Here is a 23,132-nt window from a genome sequence, read left to right as displayed (position 1 = left end):
TCCTGCCTGGGCCCTTACAGAGGGGGACCCTAGGAGCACCCCGGCCTCATGAACCCTGGGCTGTGCGGCACATCCTCATCGCACCACAGCTGCTGGAACTTCCTGTACTGAACTGTAGGCCTGTCAGCTCTGTGGCCTTGGGTTCTGTGAGCCCGCGTTGGGGAACGTGGCAGCCCTACCCTGAGGCGGCACGGAGGCGGGTCGTGGGCACCTTACCTCGATGGCATGCTGGAACTGCTCGTGCTCCCTCTGCAGCTGCTCCGCCTCCTGCAAGGAGCTGGCTGTGATGAGGCCGGCATTCAACATGGACTCTCCGTTGCGGATCCAACCCAGCACCTGAAACATTACACAGGGTAACTCCAGACTTTTCCAGTGTATCTGTGGACCACAGTGACTGGACACATGTCCTCAAGGTGGTCCAGCTGCTCCTGTAAGCTATGGTTTATTATCCTCCTAACAACAGCCTTTTATCATCTGACAGCATCTGACCACCACTGCTGAGTATTTTTAATCTGTTATTTTAGTAGAGAATAGGAGCAGGAAAGGTCGAGGATCTAGGGCATTGTTAATAATTAGTCCACAGGTCAAAACAGACTGAGGGCCACGTTAGAAAACCTACCAGAACAAAGGATTCCCTGATAACAAAGAGAAGTGTTTTCCATTCTCTTTCAGTCCTAACGAATATGCAAAATTAGCAAATTGTTTGATGAAAAAACTCTTTTATTTCATTAACTTTTTTCCAGTTTAATGTCAGGGTTAAATGTCATAAGAACCAAAGTATGATTTAAGCGGTACTGCAATATCACCACTCGTCTGTCACTCTGTCGTATGTGGTGTCTCGCGTATGGCTGTGACACTGGAAGCTCTGCCAACAGTATTTCAAATACTGGCCAGGTCACTCGTGGTGGACAGGCTTCAGCAGAGCTTTCAGAGTAAGACAGACTAGGAAGAAGGATGTGGCGATCCACTTCCAAAAACAAATCGGCCAGTGGAAACCTTACAAATTTCAGCAGAACACTGTCTGATATAGTGCTGAAGATGAGCCGCTCAGGCTGGAAGGCACTCAAAAGATGACTGGGGAAGACCTACCACCTCAAAGTAGAGTCAACCTTGCTGATGTGGCACGACTCAAAATGAGAAGAAACAGTGGTTTTGTATTCTCTTTCAGTTCCAACGAATATGAAAAATTAGCAAACTGCTTGATAAGGGAACTATTTTATTCCACTAACTTTTTTTCCAGTTTAATGTCAGGATTAAATGTCCTAAGAACCAACGTATGAATTAAGCTGTACTACGATAGCACCACCCATCTGTCTGTCTGTTGTACCGTGGTGGCTTGCATGTTGCTGTTGATACCAGAAGCCGTGCTACTAGTATTTCAAGTACCACCAGGGTCACCCATGGTGGACAGGTTTCAGCAGAGCTTCCAGAATAAGGCAGACTAGGAAGAAGGGCCTATCAATTTACTTCTAAAAAAAAATTACGGACCTTATTATTAAAATACATTAATAATTAGAACAAGGAATGTACAAAGTATGACTCTAAGAAAATTGGAAGTTGTCAGATATGGAATTGAATACATAAACATTGATATCCTGGTCACCATTAAGCTGAAATGGACTCGTATTGGCCATTTTGAATCAAACAATCATATGGTCTACTATGCAGGGAATGACAACTCGAAGAGGAATGGTGTTGCATTCAGCATTAAAAAGAACATTTCAAGAGGAACCTGGAAGGCATTATGCTGAGTGAAATCAGTCAGTTCCAAAAGGACAAATATTGTATAAGACCTCTATTTTAAGAACTTGAGAAACAGTTTAAACTGAGAAGAAAACATTCTTTTGTGGTTACAAGACGTGGGAGGCAGGGAGGGTGGGAGAGAGGTATTCACTAATTACATAGTAGATAAGAACTACTTTAGGTGAAGGGGAAGACAGCACACAATACAGGCGAGGTCAGCACAATTGCACTAAACCAAAAGCAAAGAAGTTTCCTGAATAAACTGAATGCTTCGAAGGCCAGCGTAGTAGGGGCAGGGGTCTGGGGACCATGGTTTCAGGGGACATCTAAGTCAATTGGCATAATAAAATCTATTAAGAAAACGTTCTGCATCCCACTTTGAAAAGTGGCGTCTGGGGTCTTAAACGCTAGCAAGCAGCCATCTAAGATGCATCAATTGGTCTCAACCCACCTGGATCAAGGGAGAATGACGAACACCAAGGACACAAGGTGATTACGAGCCCAAGAGACAGAAAGGGCTACGTGAACCAGCGACTACATCATCCTGAGACCAGAAGAACTAGATGGTGCCTGCCTACAACCGATGACTGCCCTGACAGGGAACACAACACAGAACCCCTGAGGGAGCAGTGGGATGCAGACCCCAAATTCTCATAAGACCAGACTTAATGGTCTGACTGAGACTGGAAGGACCCTGGTGGTCATGGCCTCCAGACCTTCTGTTGGCCCAGGACAGGAACCATTCCCGAAGCCAACTCTTCAGACACGGATTGGACTGGACAGTGGGTTGGAGAGGGATGCTGGTGAGGAGTGAGCTTCTTGGATCAGGTAGACACTTGAGACTATGTTGGCATCTCCTGCCTGGAGGGGAGATGAGAGGGTGGAGGGGGTCAGAAGCTGGCAAAAAGGACATGAAAAGAGAGAGTGGAGGGAGAGAGCGGGCTATCTCATTGGGGGGAGGGTAACTGAGAGTGTGTAGCAAGGTGTATAGGGTTTTCGTGTGAGAGACTAACTTGATTTGTAAACTTTCACTTAAAGCACAATAAAAATTATTAAAAAAAGAAAAGAACATTTCAAGACCCATCTTGAAGTACAACCCTGTTACTGATAGTATAATATCCATACACCTACAAGGAAGATCAGTTAATATGACTATTATTGAAATTTACACATCAACCACTAAGGCCAAACATGAAGAAACAGAAGATTTTTACCAACTTCTGCAGTCTGAAATTGGTAAAACTTGCAATCAAGATGCATTGATAGTTATTGGTAGTTGGAATGTGAAAGCTGGAAATGAAGAACAGTAGTTGGAAAATATGGCTTTGGTGATAGAAATGACACAGAAAATCACATGATAGAATTTTCCAAGACCAATGACCCATTCACTGCAAATATCTTTTTTCAACAACATGAACAGCGACTATACACATGGACCTCGCTGGACTGAATACACAGGAATCGAATCAACTACATCTGTGGAAAGGCACGGGGGAGAAGCCAGAACGAGCCCAAGGGCCAACTACAGGACAGACCATCAATTGCTCATATGTAAGTTCAAGGTGAAGTTGATGAAAATTAAAACAAATCCATAAGAGCCCAAGTACAACCCTGAGTAATCCCACCTGAATTTGGAGACCACCTCAGGAATAGACTTGATGCATTGAGCACTAACGAACAAAGACCAGATGAGCTGTGGGATGACATCAAGGACATCATACATCAAGAAAGCAAACCAAACTCAAACCTGTTGCCGTCGAGTCGACCAAAATGGATGTCAGAAGAGACTCTGAAACTTGCTCTTGAATGCAGAGTGGCTAAAGTGAATGGAAGAAATGATGAAGTAAAACAGCTGAACAGAAGATTTCAAAGGGTGGCCTGAGAAGACTAAGTATTATAATGAAATGTACAAAGACCTGGAGTTAGAAAACCAAAAGAGAAAAATAGGCTTGGATTTCTCAAGCAGGAAGAACTGAAGAAAAAATTTAAGCCTCGAGATACAATATCGAAGGACTCCGCGGGCAGAATCTGAATGACGCAGGAAGCATCAAAAGAAGACGGATGGAATACGTCACAATATTTCACTTCATTCACCTATGTAAGGAAAAACATCCACACTACTGATGGGCACAGGGGAGACCAACAGGTGCTTTTACAAAAAATGCTAATGCAATGGTAAACCTGCTCTCAGTGAGTGCCACATATACCTTGCTCACGATCCAATCAAACTCAAGTTTGCTTTTCTGTACATCTACCAGAACATCACAAAGCCCTACTCTCTCTGCATCAGGCCAATTTCATCAGTGGTTTGTTTCCCTGCTCGCGGGATCGAATGTCACGTACACATTGAAGATACATATACATAGAATCCCACTGTCATTCGGCTGAAAGCAATCCCTTCCAAATTTTCTAGTCTTATTTTCTAGGCCATTCTAGAATGTGGTATTAGCGCGTCCTGGTGACACGAGAAAAACCCCAGCCACACACAGCCTGTGATTCTGCCCAGATTGATAAGAGGATATTTGGCTGAAAAATCAGTTATTTAGCCTGGGAAGCAATACACTCAAGGTTTCAGGCAAGAGACTACCAATAACAAAACAAACTGAATAGAAGGTTTACTGGTCATGTTACTCTCATGTGCTAGGCTGGCTGAGCTATGAAGCCTTTTCTTACCAGTGAGGCCTTTTCCACCACAGAGCAGACAGACAGGTGTCCAGTCCACTGGCTCAATTTTTACATGACAGATGTGGCTGTATTAGCCTAATACACACACACACAGAGTCGGCTCTCATTATTCCTGGTCATTATGTTCTATGAAGTCGCCATGAACACTGAATTACTGAATATCGGACCAGTCTTCTGTGCTGGACGACTCAAATTTTCTGCTGCTCTGTGCATGCGCATATGCCCCGACTATTGATTTTGGTTACAGACAAATTTTAGCGAGTAGACAAATTCACAAATGCAGAATCTACAAATCATGTGGGTCGACTGTTTATACCTACTGTGTGTGTGTGTGTGTGTGTGTGTGTGTGTGTGTGTGTGTGTGTGTGTGTGTGTGTGTGTGTGTGTGTGTGTGTGTGTATTACATACATATCAGGCCAGGTGGGCTCTGATCAGGGACGATCTTCTCCAACACTTTCACGTCAGCATTACCAGGAAATCACACGTCAGGTATCGTAAGCAGGGTCCACCCTAGTCCTGCTTTATGTCTAGCAGTCTGTTTACCTGCTTGACTTCAGCCTGCAGATGGCGGAGTTGTACACACTGCTCCAGGTGTTTCCGATGCTGCTCTGCTGCCAAGTCCAGTTCCTGCTGCTTTTCATGAAGGAACTCCAGCAAGTCCTGGACCCGCGTTGCCATATCCACGTCTCTATCACAAAGCAGCTCCACACCTGCAGACATTGAGAAAAGACTCCAGAATTCAACTTGCACTCCCACCTGCTGTTCTTAAATGGCAGGTGGTGTACAATCTGCCTCTGTGAATGATCTGCCCACCTGGGGGCCAAGTCATTACTTTGAAGGTCAAGTTCAAGGAGGGCCCAGCCAAAGAGAGGAGATGAGTGTGAGTTCACACCTGTCTCCCAGCGTGTGTGTGGGTGGGTGGGTGTGTGTCTGAGGGAATGGACTGACCTGTTTCAAAGTCAAATATAACATATAGCTAATCGACAGGTGATAGGATTATCAGACCAAACTCCGAGTTTCGTACTGTATACCAAAAAACCAAACCCAGTACTGTCGAGTTGATTCTGACTCATAGCAACCCTGAAGGACAGAGTAGAGCTGCCCCACCAAGTTTCCAAGGCTATAATCTTTACGTAAGCAGACTGCCACATCTTTCTCCCTTAGAGCAGCTGTTGGGTTCGAACCACTGACTTTTTGGTTAGCAGCCAAGCGCTTTAACCACTATGCTACGAAAGCTCCTTTTTCTACTGTAGAGTTGTATGTTGTTGGTGTTGTTAGGTGCCATTGAGTCAGTTCCGGTTGTTACATGCCATCGAGTCAGTTCCGACTCATAGCGACCCTATGCACAACAGAACGAAACACTGCCCAGTCCTGCACCATGCTTACAATCGTTAGTAGAGTTGTATAAAAAAAAAAAAAAAAAGAGTTGTATACCAATACACAAATAGTTCCCTATTTGTTTATTCTACTGAATATACAAAAATCCATTAATACTTTTTTTTTCCTTCCAAAAAAAAAAATCTTTACGTAAGCAGACTGCCACATCTTTCTCCCTTAGAGCAGCTGTTGGGTTCGAACCACTGACTTTTTGGTTAGCAGCCAAGCGCTTTAACCACTATGCTACGAAAGCTCCTTTTTCTACTGTAGAGTTGTATGTTGTTGGTGTTGTTAGGTGCCATTGAGTCAGTTCCGGTTGTTACATGCCATCGAGTCAGTTCCGACTCATAGCGACCCTATGCACAACAGAACGAAACACTGCCCAGTCCTGCACCATGCTTACAATCGTTAGTAGAGTTGTATAAAAAAAAAAAAAAAAAGAGTTGTATACCAATACACAAATAGTTCCCTATTTGTTTATTCTACTGAATATACAAAAATCCATTAATACTTTTTTTTTCCTTCCAAAAAAAAAAAAAAAGAGCTAAGAAGCCAAAAAATAAACAAAAAACCCACTGGTCTCGTTAGAGATAACCATTGAACTAAGCTTTATTCTGAAAATTGGTAATTAAGGGAGAAAACCAATTATTTAAGCATTCAATGATGAAGAAAATTTTCTCTTTACACACGAACCCAGCTATTACATGTAGGAAGAATAATAAGATTTAAAAGTCACCTTTAAAAAAAAAAATTCTAATAAAATAACTACCTAATAGAGCCCTTGTGGCAAAAGCTAAGAGCTGCTAACTAAAAGGTCGGCAGTTCAAATCCACCAGCTGCTCCCTGGAATCCCTATAGGGTAGTTCTACTTTGTCCTACAGAGTTGTTATGAGTCTGAATCGACTCAACGGCACACAGCAACAACTACTATCTGATATACCGATAACTACTAAAAATGTGACATCCTTTATAAACAATGAACTTTGGCTTGCTTTTGTTATCACCTGTACATACAGTTTACTCTTTATGAAGCATTTGATTTGGGTAAAATGAGTAATGCAGTATAGTACACAGGCCATTGCTAAGCTGCTAATACTTGAGAGTTGTATCTACATTTTGAGCCTACAGTGACATCTGCTGGTAAAACATAAAATAAGAAAAAATAAGTACAGAATGTGAAAATACTTTCTTGAAATCTGCATTTCATTCACAGAAATAAAATAATGTATCATTTTCTAAAACTAAAGTTTATGCTACTTGAAATAACATCTGAGAATATTAAGGGTAAATACATTAACCATAACGTTAAATGCAATCAAATGATGTGAAAAATATGTGAAATGTTTCCTTTGAGAGAAATTAGCCCCCAAAACACTAAAGGCAGCCCTAGGGTTACAAACGAGATTCGTTCCTAAGTCTGTCTTTAAGTTGAATTTGTAGGTAAGTCAGAACAGGTATATACGGTTCTTATTTAGCATCAGTCAGTCAAATGTCTGTCTTAGTACACAGCATGTATTTTGCCTTTCTATGCATTTAAAACACTAAAGAAAGACTTCCAAACCACACAACGTATTCATGAGTATCACAAAATAGTGCGTGTGTTTGTTATTACAAATCATTGTATTTAACTCAAATTTTTAAAATAGTAGGCTTTGGGCAGTCTATTCTTAGGTACAAGTTGTCCGTAAGTTGGACATTGCTAACTGGGGACTGCCTATAGTTTGACTTTGTAGTCATCACACTGAAATAAACTGGACAAATGCTTGTGAGAACATGAAGAAACCACAAGCGACCCAGAGGGCCCGTGGCTCTTACCTGAGGCTTGTACTTCGTTGACATACTGCAGAAGGTCCTGCCCTTGGTGGATGACATCGAAGGTCAGGTTATTCATGGTCAGGGCTTTGTCCGCATGGTGCTGGAGGCGCTGCTCGGCTATTGTGAGGTCTTCCGTGTCAAAGTCGTTCATTTGCTGGGAAAGCTCATCATTCCAAGACTCGAGGTCTGAGATGATCTGATGGAAGCAAGTATTTGTTTCAGATCAAGACATGAAAGATAAATATCCGCTGAGATATCTCATTGTGCCAGTACGTGAGGAAGACATTAGTGGGAACGGGTCAGAAGGACACAGGCTGGTGAAGGGGTTCCCACTGGCCAAAGGTGAGATAATGAGATAATCACAGAGAGAAATGTCTGAAGTTGAGTGAATCACAATGAATATACAAAATTCTGCTCATTCTTAGTTTTTTTTGTCTTTAAAGAAAACCCAAAAAACAAAAAACTAATTTTTCCCGATTAGAGATAGCCAGGAAATCAATCTTTATACTGAAAATTGGTAATTAAGGGGAAAAAATGATCATTTAAGCATTTAACGATGATGAAAATTTCCTCTTTATTGATGAACCCAGCGTTTACATTTTAAAACTGCCTTTTTTCAAATTCTAATAAAGTATTTCAGACAGCAGTCATCAAAGCACAGTAAGCCATCATGAGAAACGCTGACTGGGAACTTAACAGTGGGAGGATCAGGCTGTCATTATCTGAATATCAATCTCAGCATCACTAGAGAAGTGGGACAACCAGACATGATACCTTCAAGGGATGAGCTAGATGCAGACAACACCACTGATGGAGTACTCTTGCAAAAAACTGAACCTGAATCTAACCAGGCCTCTACAGTTAACTTCTGAGGTTACAGGAAGTATCAAGTAAAGAAAAACAAGTTAAACAAACTAAAAGCAATTAATCACGTAAGTGCCGAACATAAGACTTAGTTTCTTAAACTGACTTTGGCTACTCTGACAAGTCACGGTACGGGGGGGAAAAAAAAGGAAGAGGGCAGAAGAAGAGAGATTCTAGAATAAAAGACTAACCGTCAAATCCACAGTAGCCCCTGAGGACATCCAGCTCAATTGGTGTAACAGAGTTTAATAAAGAACATGTTCTATGTTCTACTATGGTGAGTAGCGTCTGGGGTCTTAAAAGCCTATGAGCAGCCATCTAGGATATTCCACTCCTCTCACCCTTCGGGAGCAAGAAGAATGAAGAAAACTAAAGACACAAGGGAAAGACTAGTCCAAAGGACTAATGGACCACATCTACCACGGCCTCCACCAGACTGAGTCCAGTACAACGAGAAGGTGACCAGCTACCACCACTGACTGCTCTGACAGGGATCAAAATAGAGGGTCCTGGACAGAGGTGGAGAAAAATGTAGAACAAAATTCTAACGCAGAAAGAAAGACCAAACTTGCTGGCCTGACAGAGACTGGAGAAACCCTAAGAGTATGGACCCTGGACACCCCTTCAGCTCAGTAATGAGGCCACTCCTGAGGCTCACTCTTCAGCCAAAGATTGAACAGTCCCATGGAACAAAACAAGACTAAAGAAGCATACCAGACTTGGGGTAGGGACTGGAAGGCAGGAGGGAGCAGGAAAGCTGGTAACAGTGAACCCAGGGTTGAGAAGGGAGAGTGCTGACATGTCATGGGGTTGTTAACCAATGTCATAGAACAATGTGTATACTAACTGTTCGATGAGAAACTAGTTTGCTCTGTAAACCTTTACGTAAAGTACAATAAAAAAAAAAAGAGTGGCCCCTGGTCACTAAGGCCCTCGGGAAATGTAAGCCTGGCCTGGGTATTAGAAGATGTTAAGGAATGACTGTTAATTTGGTGAGGTGTCTAATAGACAGTGGTTATGTAAGAAAATGGCCTTAATTTTAGAGATATCATGGAAGACACTGAAGAAGTACAGCCAGAACACTCAACTCGAAGCGAGGATGGCAAGACTTCATCTCAAATACTCTGGACATGTTATCAGGAGGGACCAGTCCCTGGAGAAGGACAACATGCTCGGTGAAACAGAGGGTCAGCAAAAAAGAGGAAGACCCCCAGTGAGATGGATTGACACAATGGCTGCAACAATGGGCTCAGGCATAACAACGATTGTGAGGGTGGCATGGGACTGTGTGTAGTGTTTTGTTCTGTTGTATATAGGGGTTGCTATGAGTTGGAACTGACTTGACAGCACCTCCAACAACAATGGAAGTCATCAGGGGTAAAACGATAAGCTGGCAAAGATTTCCTTTAAAATACCATAACAAAACAAGGGATACTTGAAGCAAGTGTGGCAAAATCTTGAACTTGAGGGACAGATACATGGAAGTTCTTTGTGCTATTCCTTCTACTTTTGTGTAAGTGCGAAAGCTCGTAGTTTTTAAAAAATTAAAGCTAATTTTTTTTTCTAAGAATTAAGGTTAAAATGCAGAAAGGGGGAAAGAAAAACTTGTGAGAGAATGTTATTCTATAGACTTCAACAGAATACCACTTGCCAAGGGTCCTAATTTACTTAATCCACCTAAGCACTGACGAAGTTCGAATGGAAACTTGAGAACGTGAGAGAGTTCACAGGGCAGTGCAGTCAGGAGATGGAGTGATTAAAAAAAAAAACAAAAACTTAAGGCCCCCCCCAAACTCCCGTGATACAATTCTTCCCAATTTATTCCTTTGTTATTGGGGCTTGCATACAGTACGTGTATGTTGTCGTTAAGTGCTGTCGAGTTGGTTCCATCCCATAGCAACCCTATGTACATCAGAATGAAACACTGCTGTCGAGTTGGCCCCGTCCCATAGCGACCGTATCTATGTACATCAGAATGAAACACTGCTGTCGAGTTGGTCCCGTCCCATAGTGACCCTATGTACATCAGAATCAAACACTGCTGTCGAGGTGGTCCTGTCCCATAGCGACCCTATGTACATCAGAACGAAACACTGCCTGATATTGCACCATCCTCACAATTGTTGTCATGCGTGAGCCCACTGTTGCAGCCATGGTGTATGTTACATTAATTTATTAAACTATGCCAAATAAGACATAAACCAAGAAGCCACCGACGTAGATTTTTTTTAAAAGAAAAAAATTATTGTAACTCTAACCTTGACCCCTGCTCTAAGGGGCATTTTCTTTCCTGATATTGACTTGTGTGTTTTCTGACACCAAAGGAGAGATCCTTAGGTGTGGTGCTAAGCTGTAGATTCAGGAATAACTTCTCACGGAGACAACAGCAGGCTCAGACAACACTCAAGCAATGGATAGTAAACAAAGATCGCGTGCTAGTACCAGCAAGATTTTAAAATCTCCCTGAGCATAAAGAAACCCCAGAGATGATCAAAGGGTCATCAGGAAGAAATCCTGCCCTAAAGCTTAGCATTAAAGCTTGTTAAAACACAAATTAAAAAAAAAAAAAAAATCCCTGCAGCAATAATACAGCTCCAGAGGGTGAAAGTCATCTTTTGAATGTTAACTGGTTGGACAAAAACTTTGAAACACTTTTTTAAACGCATTGCACTATTTGTAGAAAATTTTAAGCTTCTCATCCTAAGTGTTCTCGTAATTACAACGTTTTCATAACTGTCAGTCAGTCACAGGAACCCAGACACAGGACACAATATTAACGATTTTATTATTCTTTTTAGATCAATGGAGCATATTTTATTTGAAATATCTACAAGCTGAAATACCATTTTTCAAAAAAGGGTTCCATAAGATCACAGAAAACCTCAATCGACTTTTGAATGACAGCAACGCACCTCCAACAGAAACACAAAGCTAGGGGATTTTTAAACATGAACCAAGCAGCAGATGAACATAGCATGACTCCACGCCTCCACGCCTCCTACAGAGTGTGGAACAAGGGCATTTTCCCAGTAAGAGAGGAAATCCCGACCAAAGCGTAACTGCTCCGGCTTTTACGCTTCAGGATTACTAACTAAAGAGAAAAGAGGTCCCCAGGGCATGGCCCCGAAAAGCTCTTAAAATACGTTTTCTGCTGGCCTGTGATTCAGCCACAAATTTAATTCTTCAGCTCAGGGAAGCAGTCGGCCCCAAGTCGGCATACCAGCTCTACTAACCACCCACTACTAAGGCACTTGCAATTTCACGTCCTTTAGTATGGGGAAGAAGACACCTTTTTGTTTCCTGATCTGTATCTTAAAACGCTGGTTCAGTGAAGATGGAAATGGTCACAATTAAAATGCAATTTTCCCCTAAAAGTAGCATTACTATGAATGAAGGCCTTTTTTTCCCCCAAGATATCAAAATGTCCTAGAAGAAAAACATCTACTACTGCGTCTGATTCCTTTGTGTCCCTAACTGAAAATATTCAATAAACAACTAAGGTTTACAAACAACTCCTGTGAAGAAGAGAGAACAGGTAAGACTTGGTCTTTTGTTTATATGGTGTTGCTGCCCCAAATCTGAGCCCCAGGCCTGGGTGGTGGCAAGCCTTGCCTGGTGGGGCCTCAACTCCATGGAGCCTCGCTCTGGACACCTCACTCTGGGGAACCTGCTGTCAACTATGTGTGAAGCTGACAGGCACCAGAAAACAGCCTCAGCCATGCTGAGGTGAGTTCTGGCTCCTTCCATCATGTTTCACAGACAGATGCATCCCGTCTCACCCTATCAACTGACTTCTGCTTGTACTTTACAAAGTTCAAGAAAAGATCTTAATACAGAATTCAGAACCACCCTCTTTTTCTGTTGAGAAAGCTGACGGGTACCTATACTTCTTTCTGCTACTCACATATAAGGTAGAAGGGCTCATCTTTAGGTAAGAATTATAAACTGACAACACCTCTGTGAAGAAAAACTGGGGTTCCTGCTACCTAAGACGCTATCACCACAGGCTAAGATTGCTCTCACTCTTAGAGTGAGAGGGATGGGGAGGGAAGGATGGAAAGAGCCAGGGAGGAAGAGAGGGAGGGAACAGAAAGGCAGGGCAGGCAGTGAAGAGAGGGAGAAAAGAAGAAGGAGAGAGGAAGAGAAGGAGAATCACTGCTTTAAGGAGAAGGGTACTTCCAAGCAGAGATTCGATCAAGGTTTAAAAACACCAAGACAATGAGATGAACTGCTTTAAACACGCTGTCTGTTGTTCCACTCTCAACACTTTGCCTTGCCCCGCTCCTGCTGCGTGAGATGTCTCCACGTGCCATCCCAGCCTGTCTCCATCACTTCAAACTTCAGAGCCCAGAGCTGAGGGTCCCCCGGCCCCAGGGATGGTCTAAGAAAGAACGGAAATCATCCCTGTCTGTGCTTCCTTCCGCTATCGGGCTACTTACGGCAGGATGGGGGGCAGTGGGAAGGATGTGAAACTCAGCCAGTGCAGAGGAAGGCAAGGGGGCAGAAGCCATGCTTCCATGTCAGTGGAGGCACACCCCACGGTGGGCGCAGGGGCTGAGCGCAGCGCAGCACGGCACAGTACTCACGTCGATGGCGTCCCGCTCGAAGATGCGCAGCTGCAGGAAGAGCTCCAGCTTGATCTTGCGCTCCTGGAACAGCTCCTCCATCTGCGACTGTGCCTCGTCCAGCTGCTGCAGCACCGTCTCAATGTGGTTGATGGAGCTGTTGTGGGGGGTCTTGTTGCTAGAGATGGCCGAGTCCCTGCAGAGGAGCAGAGAAGTGAGATGGGTGTGACCAGACAAACAGGAATTGAGTGAGAAAGTCTCACATTGTTAGATGCTCTCGGCCAGATCCGGCAGCCACACAGCTTCAGGGCTAGGGAGAATGCCGGCAGGAAGCTGGGCTGCCTGCCTCAGAAAAGGGAAGAAGCTGCTCTCCAGAAAAACAATAATTCCGCTCCTTCCTCTCAGTGATGCCTCCAGCTCTAACGATACACTAAAGAGCTTCTTTGGTATTTTCTCTTGCATTAGACTCAAATAAGAAGTCCAATAATTAAATAAGACTACCTTAGTACAGTTTTATTTTTAGCCACTTCTCCCTATAAGCAGCACAAATGGTATCTGCATAGTAGGAACAGTAGAGCCATACTGGTTCTGGGGGGTTAAACTTTCATGTGACTAATTAAGCCTTTATTCAGTAACTCGCACCTGAGTCTCTTTTAGCAAAGCAAACATCATGTAAGGCCACTGGTGACTAGTCAATGGACTATCCTCTGAGGGATACAGTGGGGCAGACTAATTTACCTCAATGGTCCTCTGACCCAGTTAAGAGAAATTTGCCTCAAAAGGAAACATAAGCAAACCCAGCACTACCTCCTGGCCTCTCTGAGATGAGGGGCATTGAGGGGTAGGTATTACTCCCAGCCCAGCCCACCTGCGCCTGAACTTCAGAGACTTGCTGAGGAGACGGGTGTTTCCCATAATCTAGAAACACAGGTGCTCAGAGCCTGAAGGCTGTGGTCCTCCAAGGTTTAAATCCATCTGGTAATATAGAAATTTCAGTGGTGACTAGGCAGGTGTTAGAGAAGAAGAAAAAAGCTGAATTCTGGGGATGTTTATTAGTCAATAAGGAGCCCTGGTGGTGCAGTGGTTAAGCACTAACAGAAAGGCCTGCAGTTCAAACCCACCAGCCACTCAGTGGGAGAAACATGTGGCAGCGGTGTGTGTAAAGATTACAGCCTTGGAAACCCTGTAGGGTAGCTCTACTCTGTCCTATAGGGTCGCTGCTATGAGTTGGAATTGACTTGACAGCAGTAGATTTGGTTTTGGGTTTTAGTCAGTGTCGTAATGAGAAAAGTTATGGAGATAAAAATAACCAAGGGAGGGAGCAAGGAGAGAAAAAGAGAAGACCAAAGGGAAAGAGAGAAGAGAGATATAGCCCTGCTTTGCTGTCACAGTTGTTTGCTCTCCACCTGGATGGATGAGGAATTGGGGCCAACTGTTCCAAAAATTAAAGAGGGAGGGGAAACCACTGGCAGACTTTCAAAACGCCTGTGCTGACACCAGAGGAGAGGGGGCGAGGTGCCTACCTCAGCTGCTGGATGAGGTCCTCGCCTTCCTTGATGACGTTGACGGTCACCTGCAGGGTGGTCTGCTGCTGCTGGCCGAAGCGCTTGATGAGGTCCTGCACTGCCTCCACCGACTCGGCGTACACGTCGTCCAGCAGCTCCTTCTGCAGCTCCTCCAGCCAGGTCCACAGCTGGGGGAAGGGGGCGGTGTGAGGGGAGTCCCAGTGCGGAGACAGCGGGTTCCCGGGAGGGAAATGGTGGCCGGCCCAGAGAGGTGGAAGGAAGGAAGGGAGGGAGGGAGGGAGGGAGGAGGAGGGGAGGGAGAGAGAGCATCCCAGACAGTACCGCCGGAGGAACACAGGCACAAAAAGCAGGATGGGCTGCTGTGTGGTGAAAAAATAAACAGGCAGCGCCAAACGGGACTGTCACAAGAGAGAAAGGAAAGGGAAGGGAAGTCCCTCTTTCCAAGGCTTCCTCGGCACCGTCCAGAGTGCAGTGGAAATGAGAAAGGACTCCCCCAACACACAACAGAAACATCTGTTATGCATACAGGAGACATTCTTGTAAGCATCTTCTTACTCTTACTTAGTAGACAAAGACTTTTATTTTTAGCAAAGGCACTACAATCCCTTATTAATTATTGTATCACTCCTTGGAGTTAGGTGCCTTACACACCTCAGAAGAGAAGGCCCATGATGTGGTGGAATAAATTAGTCACGAAGCTGGGTCCTGAAAGATTCTAGGGAGGGCCAACTTGAGGTAACTCACCCACACCAGGCCACGGCCAGCCAGTCCCCAGCCGAAAAGTCTGCAAACTGTAACTAGGGAAAAACCTTCACTGCCATGGAAAACGTCACTGGGCTTTGACACATAAAGAAAACTTGCAACAGCAGCAGCCAGGGGACCATGGTACTCTGCCGACTTCCTGAAAGTACACTGATGCCTTCGATCTCTGGGGCACCATTCAGCGGCTGAGAAAGTAAATTAATTAAAGTGAAACAGCTCTGGTGGCTTGGAAGTGGTCGGCATGTGGAGGAATTAGTCCCTCTGCTTCCTTGGGGATGAGAGCATCGTCTCCTGCATTCGGCACACGTCTGTTAGGGACGGCTGCCTCGGCTACAGTGAGACAAAGAGCAGCAAGTCCAGAGATTTCCCCTCTGACGCCTGGGCCGGCAACTCCAGCCTCTCTGACTAATATACCGAAATTGCACTTGCCAAAAGAAATTGTACTTGTATTTGGGAATGTGTTTCCAAGCTAATCTTTTAACACAGTGTTTCTGAGGTATAACGGACATAACAATAAACGGCAGGAATTTAAAGTGTGCACTTTGGTAAGTTTTGACGTGTGTGTACACCAATGAAACGACCATCACTAGCAAGACGGTGAACATACCCATCACCCCCAAAGTTTCCTCCATGTACCCTCCTCACCCCAGGCAATCACTGACCTACTTTCTACCACTGTAGATCAGCTTGTACTTCCTAAAAATTTCTATAAATGGAATCATACAGCATGTAGTGATTTTCTATCTGGCTTGTTTGACTCAGTATAATTTGAAGTTCACCCATACTACTACTGCGGGCATCAAGAGTTCACTCTTTTTTACTGCTGAGTAGTATTCTACTGCGCGCGCGCACACACACGCACACACACACACACACACTAGAATCCTTTCCAAGTCTTTGTATGGTCTTATGCTTTTGTTTCTCTTGGGCAAATACCTAGATGCAGAGAGGCTGGATCATGAAAACCAAACCCCTTGTCGCTGGGTCGACGCCGACTCTTGGCGACCCTGTAAGACAGAGTCGAACTGCCCCGTCAGGTTCCAAGGCTGCTCATCTTTACAGAAGCAGAGTCCCACATCTTTCTCCTGGGGGGTGGCTGGTGAGTTCGAACCACCAACCTCTCAGCAGTGAAGCGGCTAACCAATGCACGACCAAGGCTCCTTGCTGAATCATATAGTAGGTGCGTATTTAACCTTTTAAGAAACTGCCAAACTGCTTTCCAAAGCGGTCACTCCATCTTACATTGCCACCAGCACTGCCCAAGAGTTCAATTCCTCTGCATCCCCGCCAATACCTGGTATAATCTGTCACACTAATCTGAGCCATTCTACACGACTGGCACCTCACTGTGGTTTTAGACTGCAATTCTCTAATGACTAACAATGGCAAATCCAAGCTAACCTTATAAGAGTTTTTGCTGCTTAAATATCATTACTCCAGAACAGCATCAGCTGCTTTTGTTTCTCTTGAATATCCATAGAGAAACCGACTTCCATTTCTAATAAGGAAAAGCTTAAAACATCAATGTCACACGATAGCTTGTTCATTGAGCAATACTATACACACAAAATAAGCCTTTATTATTATTAGCAGCCCAACAAATACATTTCGAAAATAGCAGACTGATTTAAAAATAAAATTTCTGGCAAAAGGTTTTTCAATGTAGTGGCTCAAGTTCCTAAGAGTTAAATATTTGTTCATTTTTCTCATATTATTCATTTTTGTATATAAGTTAACACATTCCATACTAGAATTTTAGTAAAAGGGGTCTTGGAGGTAGGCTAGTCCAACTTTTTCATTTCATAGATCATAGATCATAGATATAGATAGATAGATAGATAGATAGATAGATAGATAGATAGATAGATAGATAGATAGATAGATAGATAGATAGATAGATAGATAGATCGATCGATCGATCGATCGATCGATCAAGGGAATGAGGCCCCAGGTGGCGAAGCGACCTGCCTAAGATCATACACTTAGTGGCAAAGCCAGTATCAGAATGGAGGTCTCTAGATTTTCTTTAACATAAAAACTGCCATCCATCACTTAGCAAATACTGACTGAGCACCTGCTATGCTCTGCCCCATGTATATAAAAAAAACCAAACCAAACCCAGTGCCGTTGAGTCGATTCCGACTCATAGTGACCCTATATGTCAGAGTAGAACTGCCCCATAGAGTTTCCAAGGAGCGCCTGGGGTATTCGATCTGCTGACCCTTCAGTTAGCAGTCGTAGCACTTAACCACTACGCCGTCAGGGTTTCCATTCCCATCTATATAGGGTCATATAATCAATACGATACTCTCTTGGTCCCCCCTCCGCCAAAACTTTTCCTCTCAATGATGGTGAATGTTGTAATTATATTCATAAATAATAGGAAGGTCGCATTATGACATTGATGAGGTATCCTCCAGTTTGGTCGAATATGTTAAAAGGCATTCTAACTGGCTATAAGCCATAGTGCATAGTAGTAACCACATTATGAGATTTGGAGGAAGGCTGTCTGGATTTAAGAAATACTTAAACAAAGCATTAACTCTGTGACATAAGAAGTCGTTTAATTTCTGTGAGATTCAGTTTTCCAGAACAGGGACCCCAAGAATACAAACACCCTCAAGGAGTTACTAAGAGGCCCAGATGAAAGAGGACGCCTGCCTGACAGCACCAGGCAAAACGCAACGTTAAGCAAATATTAATTACCCTAATTATCATGATGGACTCAAATTAACTCAACAGTCAAGATCTGCTGAAAGAAACCAAATCTGTGCCAGTTACGTTGCTATGAGCAATAAAGCAGCAGAGTGGATATTTTACCAAAACAAAGCTTTAAGATTTTCTTGAAAAGAGTCAAAACATTTAACCAAAACTGTCTATGATATAATATGTAAGGGGTCACTGTGGACCTTCCTAGCTGAAATGGTTTCGTGGATTTCATCGTAAGCGGCCTTCTCGTGCCAGATGGCAAGTGAGTGACCCCACCGGAAGTAGGTCCTCTGCCCCCCTGGAGAACACCCTGGCCACTGAATACAGTCCTTCCTCTGTGATTCACCTCCTAAGACTGACACTTATGAGAAAGCTGCCCTCTGTGACTGCATTATCCTGCTGGAAAAGAAGGTAGCAACCGTTCACTTCACTCCCTCTCTTCTCCAAAATCTGACTCTTATCTTCCACCTCTAAACATGGGCTTCATGGAAGCTGCCCTCTCCCTCATTGCTGTAAAAGGGAACGTACCAGAAGCTGCAAAAGGACAGGTGTGCACCTTGCTGTGCACCTGCCTGAGCGTCAACCCCAGGGTGATTAACGGACGACATGTGGAGAGTACTTCAGGGACTCACAGAGGGACAACGCACACAAACACACCATCCTGTCCCACCGCTGAGTCCCCAGAACGGTGCTGCCTCAGCATTTTACACCCATTCAGGAGGATTGAATGATTTAAGCAAATGTAGATCCAAAAAAGACTCCAGAATATACTCTATGCTCTTAAAATATCATTGCACATCTCTTCTTTCGTGCTAATCTAAACAGAAGAATTATTTATGAGAAGAAGGGTAAAGGGGCAAACTATAACACAAGTATTGACATTACTACATCAGGTAGAAGGTGTTGGACACGTGAGAAAACAAGCTCACTGTACTCTAACCAAATCACATCAGTTAACTCCAACTCACTGCGACCCCATGTGTGTCAGAGTAGAACTGTGCTCCATAGGGTCTTCAATGACTGTGACGGGTCAGAAGCAGATAGCCAGGCCTTTCTTCCGAGGTGCCTCTGGGTGGATTATATCTGCCAACCTTTCAGTCAGCAGCTGAGAGCTTAAATATTTGCACCACCTGGGGACTCCTCTTTGTACTATAGGCAACAAGACCTGGGTTCACTGAGGGCTGGAGCCAAGGGTGGCCTCTGGCTTTAGGTACACACTGAAGAGCTAGTTCTCATAATACTAGGAGAGATTAGTACCTCTTCTTTAAATTTGTTGAGAAGATAGAAACACGAGTGTTTAAAAAGCCCATTAGAAAAACACAGCAAAATCTGCAAAACTCAACAAAATTAAAGAGCTGGTAGAGAATTTGCGTGTCCTCGATGCGGACATTATAGGACATATCTAGTAACGCAGCCCTTTAACAGAGGTATCCCAACCCCCTCCTGCCCTTGTCCAAACACCACAGATCAAAACTTTCCAGTGTCACCAGTTGGCTTCTCCCTGAAGCCCGGATGCTGCATCCTTCCTGCACGGGTGCCCCAGGCACTGTCTGAGACGCGGGCTGTGTAGGTCCCTGCAGGTAGCTTGGCAGCCTCCCCCCGACCCACCCATAAGGCCTAACTCAGGAGTCCAACTTGCACGACAGGGGAAGGTGGGGGCATTCGGGCAGGGTGTCTGTCTAGGTGAGGACACCTGCGAAATTCCTCTTCTCCAGCCGATACTACCATAGATGCCATTTAAATGACAAGTCCCACTTGAAGAGGAGAGATGAAGAGCCAAACTGAGAACTTCCATGAGGCATAATGCTTAGGCGAACTTCTATACAGCCCCACTGAAATAGCACAAGAGTTAGGGTCACTTCCGTCAGTTCTAATTAAAACAAAACATTTCTCCTAAGAGTGTGGACAGAATAACGCTGAAGTGCGCAGGTTCTGGAGTCAAACTGCATTGACTAGTGTGTGACGTTGGGCAGGTCACTTACATGCTCCACGACTCAATTTTCTCATCTATAAAATGGGCGTGGCAATCATACCTACCTTAAATGAGACGACAGACACACAGTGAAGAAATACGCGTTAGACGGTATTAGTGTTTTTCTTCTTCTAAGAAAAATTCTTCTAATAAGAAGCAGAATAAGAACAAAGTTTCCAAGTCTTCTCTCTCTGGGCATTTTTCAAAATGCATCCAGGTTTCTACCAGTCGTTCAAAATACGTCATTTAGTCCAGTCAACGCAACGCTGTCCTGTATTTAAATCTTTTTACACCCAAAATAGTGCTGCAGGAGGAAAGCTGCTAGAATTGGTACGCTATAGAAACCACTTCCCCTAGGTTCTGGGGGAAGTGCCATGAGTACTTGTGGGTCAATCTCTTTCCCTTCCATCTGGTAATTTTTTTTTTTTTTTTTAAACAAGCTTATTCCCAGCCACATCCTGGACATCTCAACATGTGCACGTGGTGGAACCTGCCTCCAGTGCCCAGCTGGTCTGTGAAACCAGAGAAGAGCCAGAGCTATGGAAGAGAACACAAAAGAACTGATCCTGGGATCACACCGTTACAAAAAGAAAAACTAAATGAGGTCGAAGGAGCAAGGCTACACTTAAAACCAAGATGTCAAAATACCTAAAAGCCCTCTCCCCTGTGAAGTCTTTCTGTCTGGATCTACAGGAAATATTCGCATTCAACATGGAGAAAAAAAGGTTCAGATAAAGGTCACTTTTAATATCATTGTGGATGAAATGACACACGTCATAATTCAACCTGATTCTGGCAAACTCCACTTTTAAGCATTTAGAATGGGACAAACGATGCTTAAAATATTCCTGAATAAAGGGATGAGTAAAGCCTCTATGATGCCTATGAAATTTTTACCATAAATTTCCTAACTCACTGCCGTTAAGTCTATTCCGACTCATAGCAACCCTACAGGACAGAGGAGAACTGCCTCATAGGGTTTCCAAGGCTGTAATCTTTATAGGAGCAGATCACCAGATCTTTTTTCTCCTGTAGAGCAACCAGTGGATTTGAACTGACAACATTCAGTTAACAGTCAAGTGCTTAACCACTGCGTCACCAGGGCTCCTTATAAACGTCCTAGGAGTGAAAAAATTGCACTTCTGTGCATGCTGCTAATTTACAATAAAAGATAAAACTTTGCCCAGCAGGAAGACAGGAGTTACAGTCTGTGGAAGCTCACAGTAGCAGGGGTTTTAAGAGAACTCTGGTCAAAAGCCGTGAGTGGGCGAAGCAGCAATAAAGTAAGTCGACACTGCCCCCTAGAGGCCCTCCGAGCAGCGGCCTGAGTCTCTAAAGCTGACGGATGCCCTGTGGCAGCCCTGCTGCAAGGCCAGGGTAGACCGTGGAAGAGAACTGGAACCTGAGGGACAGAGGTCCAGAGAAGGGTGGGTTGAGGCGTGATGTGGGATTCTGGGAGAAAGCCCCTGTGATAAACATGAAGAAAAGCCCTGGTATGGAAGACAGCCATCGGGCTGGGTCTGATCCAGGCAAACCCACCCCAGCCTGAGCCCCCTCCACACAGGCCTGTGTGCTGGGTGGAACCAAAAGGAGAAAGCCACTGACAAAGCCACCACAGAGAAGGCACCTACTTCACTGACTGGAGAGCAGACCCCGCTACAGCAGGCTCCCTGAGGAGCTCTGAGGGGTGATGATCTCAGGAAAACACTGAGCTGCTAGCTCGTTGAATAAGTGTTAGGTTTGGAGTCCTGAGATTTGGTGACTGCTGTAGTCAGTAGTCTGGTGGCATAGTGGTTAAGTGCTCTGGCTGCTAACCAAAGGGTCAGCAGTTCCAATCCGCCAGGCACTCCTTGGAAACTCTATGGGGGCAGTTCTACTCTGTCCTATAGAGTCATTACGAGTCGGAATCGACTCAACGGCACTGGGTGGGTAGTCAGTAGTTCAAATCGACCAGCCACTCCTTGGAGGCCCTATGAGGCAGTTCTGCTCTGTCCTACAGGGTCACTATGAGTCAGAATCAACTTGACGGCCATGGGTTTGTGGTTTGGGTAGCTCCCAGGGGGTGAGGCACAGTCTAAAGGCAGGCCACAAGTATCTGTCCACTGGGTGGTGGAGGGTGTGAGGAGGAGCAAAGCACGGCAGATGTAGGCCCCCATCCCATTCCATGGATGGACTGAATTGTATCCTGCAAAAGGGTATATTGAAGTCCTAACCCCCGCACCAGTGAATGCGGCCTTGTTTGAGGAAACAGTGTTTTTCTTTGTGGGTGTTATCCATTAACAAAGTTATACCAGAGTAGGAAGGCTCCTAATCCTCATCTCTCCTGAGAGACATCTTATAAAAGAGGACAACATTGGCCTCTTCCCATCTGGAGCAAAAGACAGCAAAAGAACAAAGATTTAGGAAGCAATTAGTGGGAATAACGGCCCACACAAACCATGGCCTCCTCTACCCTGAGACCAGAAGAACTAGATGGTACCCAGCTACCACTATGGACCACTCTGACTAGGGACAAAATAGAAGGTCCCAGTTAAAATGGGAGAAAAATATAGAACAAAAGTCAAATTCATAAAAAAAAAAAAAAAGATGAGGCTTACTGGACTGGGAGAGAGTGGAAGAATTCCTGAGACTATTGCCCTACAACACCCTTTTTACCTGGAACTGAAGGCAGTCCTGGAAGTCACCTTTCAGTCAAATAATAGATTGGCCTATAAAATAAACTGTAACAACTGTGAGGAATGTGCTCCTTAGAACAATCAACTATATGGGCAACATTTGCCCAAAAGCAAAGATGAGAAGGCAAGAAGGGGTCGGGAAACTGGAGTGATTAGAAACGGGGAAGATAAGGTGGAAATGGGGAGAGTGCTGACACACTGGGGATAGCAACCAATGTCACAGAACAACCTGTGCATGAATTGTTGAACAGGAAACTAATTTTCTATGTAAACTTTCACTTAAAACACAATACAATGTTCCAACGAGAGAGAGGGAGAGAACAGACATGGAAACAGAGTCACACACAAGGGGGAAGACAGCGTGTGATTTCTGTCTACAAACAGCCAAAGAACTGCCGTCAGCCACCGGAGACCGGGAGAGAGGCCTGGAACAGTTCCC

General features: G+C 44.4%; 1 protein-coding gene across 3 annotated transcripts in view; it reads right to left on the bottom strand.

Annotated features, from left to right (window-relative positions):
• The window catches only part of TRIO (trio Rho guanine nucleotide exchange factor), a 423,568-nt gene that overhangs the window by 148,363 nt on the left and 252,073 nt on the right, over positions 1-23,132 (bottom strand). For all 3 annotated transcript variants that reach the window (XM_049861241.1, XM_049861250.1, XM_049861258.1), the window contains 5 exons: positions 14,573-14,742; positions 13,071-13,245; positions 7,621-7,816; positions 4,972-5,138; positions 217-336 (listed from right to left, as the gene is read on the bottom strand). In XM_049861241.1, coding sequence (XP_049717198.1) covers positions 217-336; positions 4,972-5,138; positions 7,621-7,816; positions 13,071-13,245; positions 14,573-14,742 — 828 coding nt within the window. The remainder of the gene's footprint in view (positions 1-216; positions 337-4,971; positions 5,139-7,620; positions 7,817-13,070; positions 13,246-14,572; positions 14,743-23,132) is intronic.

Source organism: Elephas maximus, chromosome 2 (assembly GCF_024166365.1).
Source record: "Elephas maximus indicus isolate mEleMax1 chromosome 2, mEleMax1 primary haplotype, whole genome shotgun sequence".
Taxonomy (NCBI): domain Eukaryota; kingdom Metazoa; phylum Chordata; class Mammalia; order Proboscidea; family Elephantidae; genus Elephas; species Elephas maximus.
The sequence above is the reverse complement of the archived record's forward strand: the minus strand, read 5'-3'. Positions and strand labels throughout refer to the sequence as shown.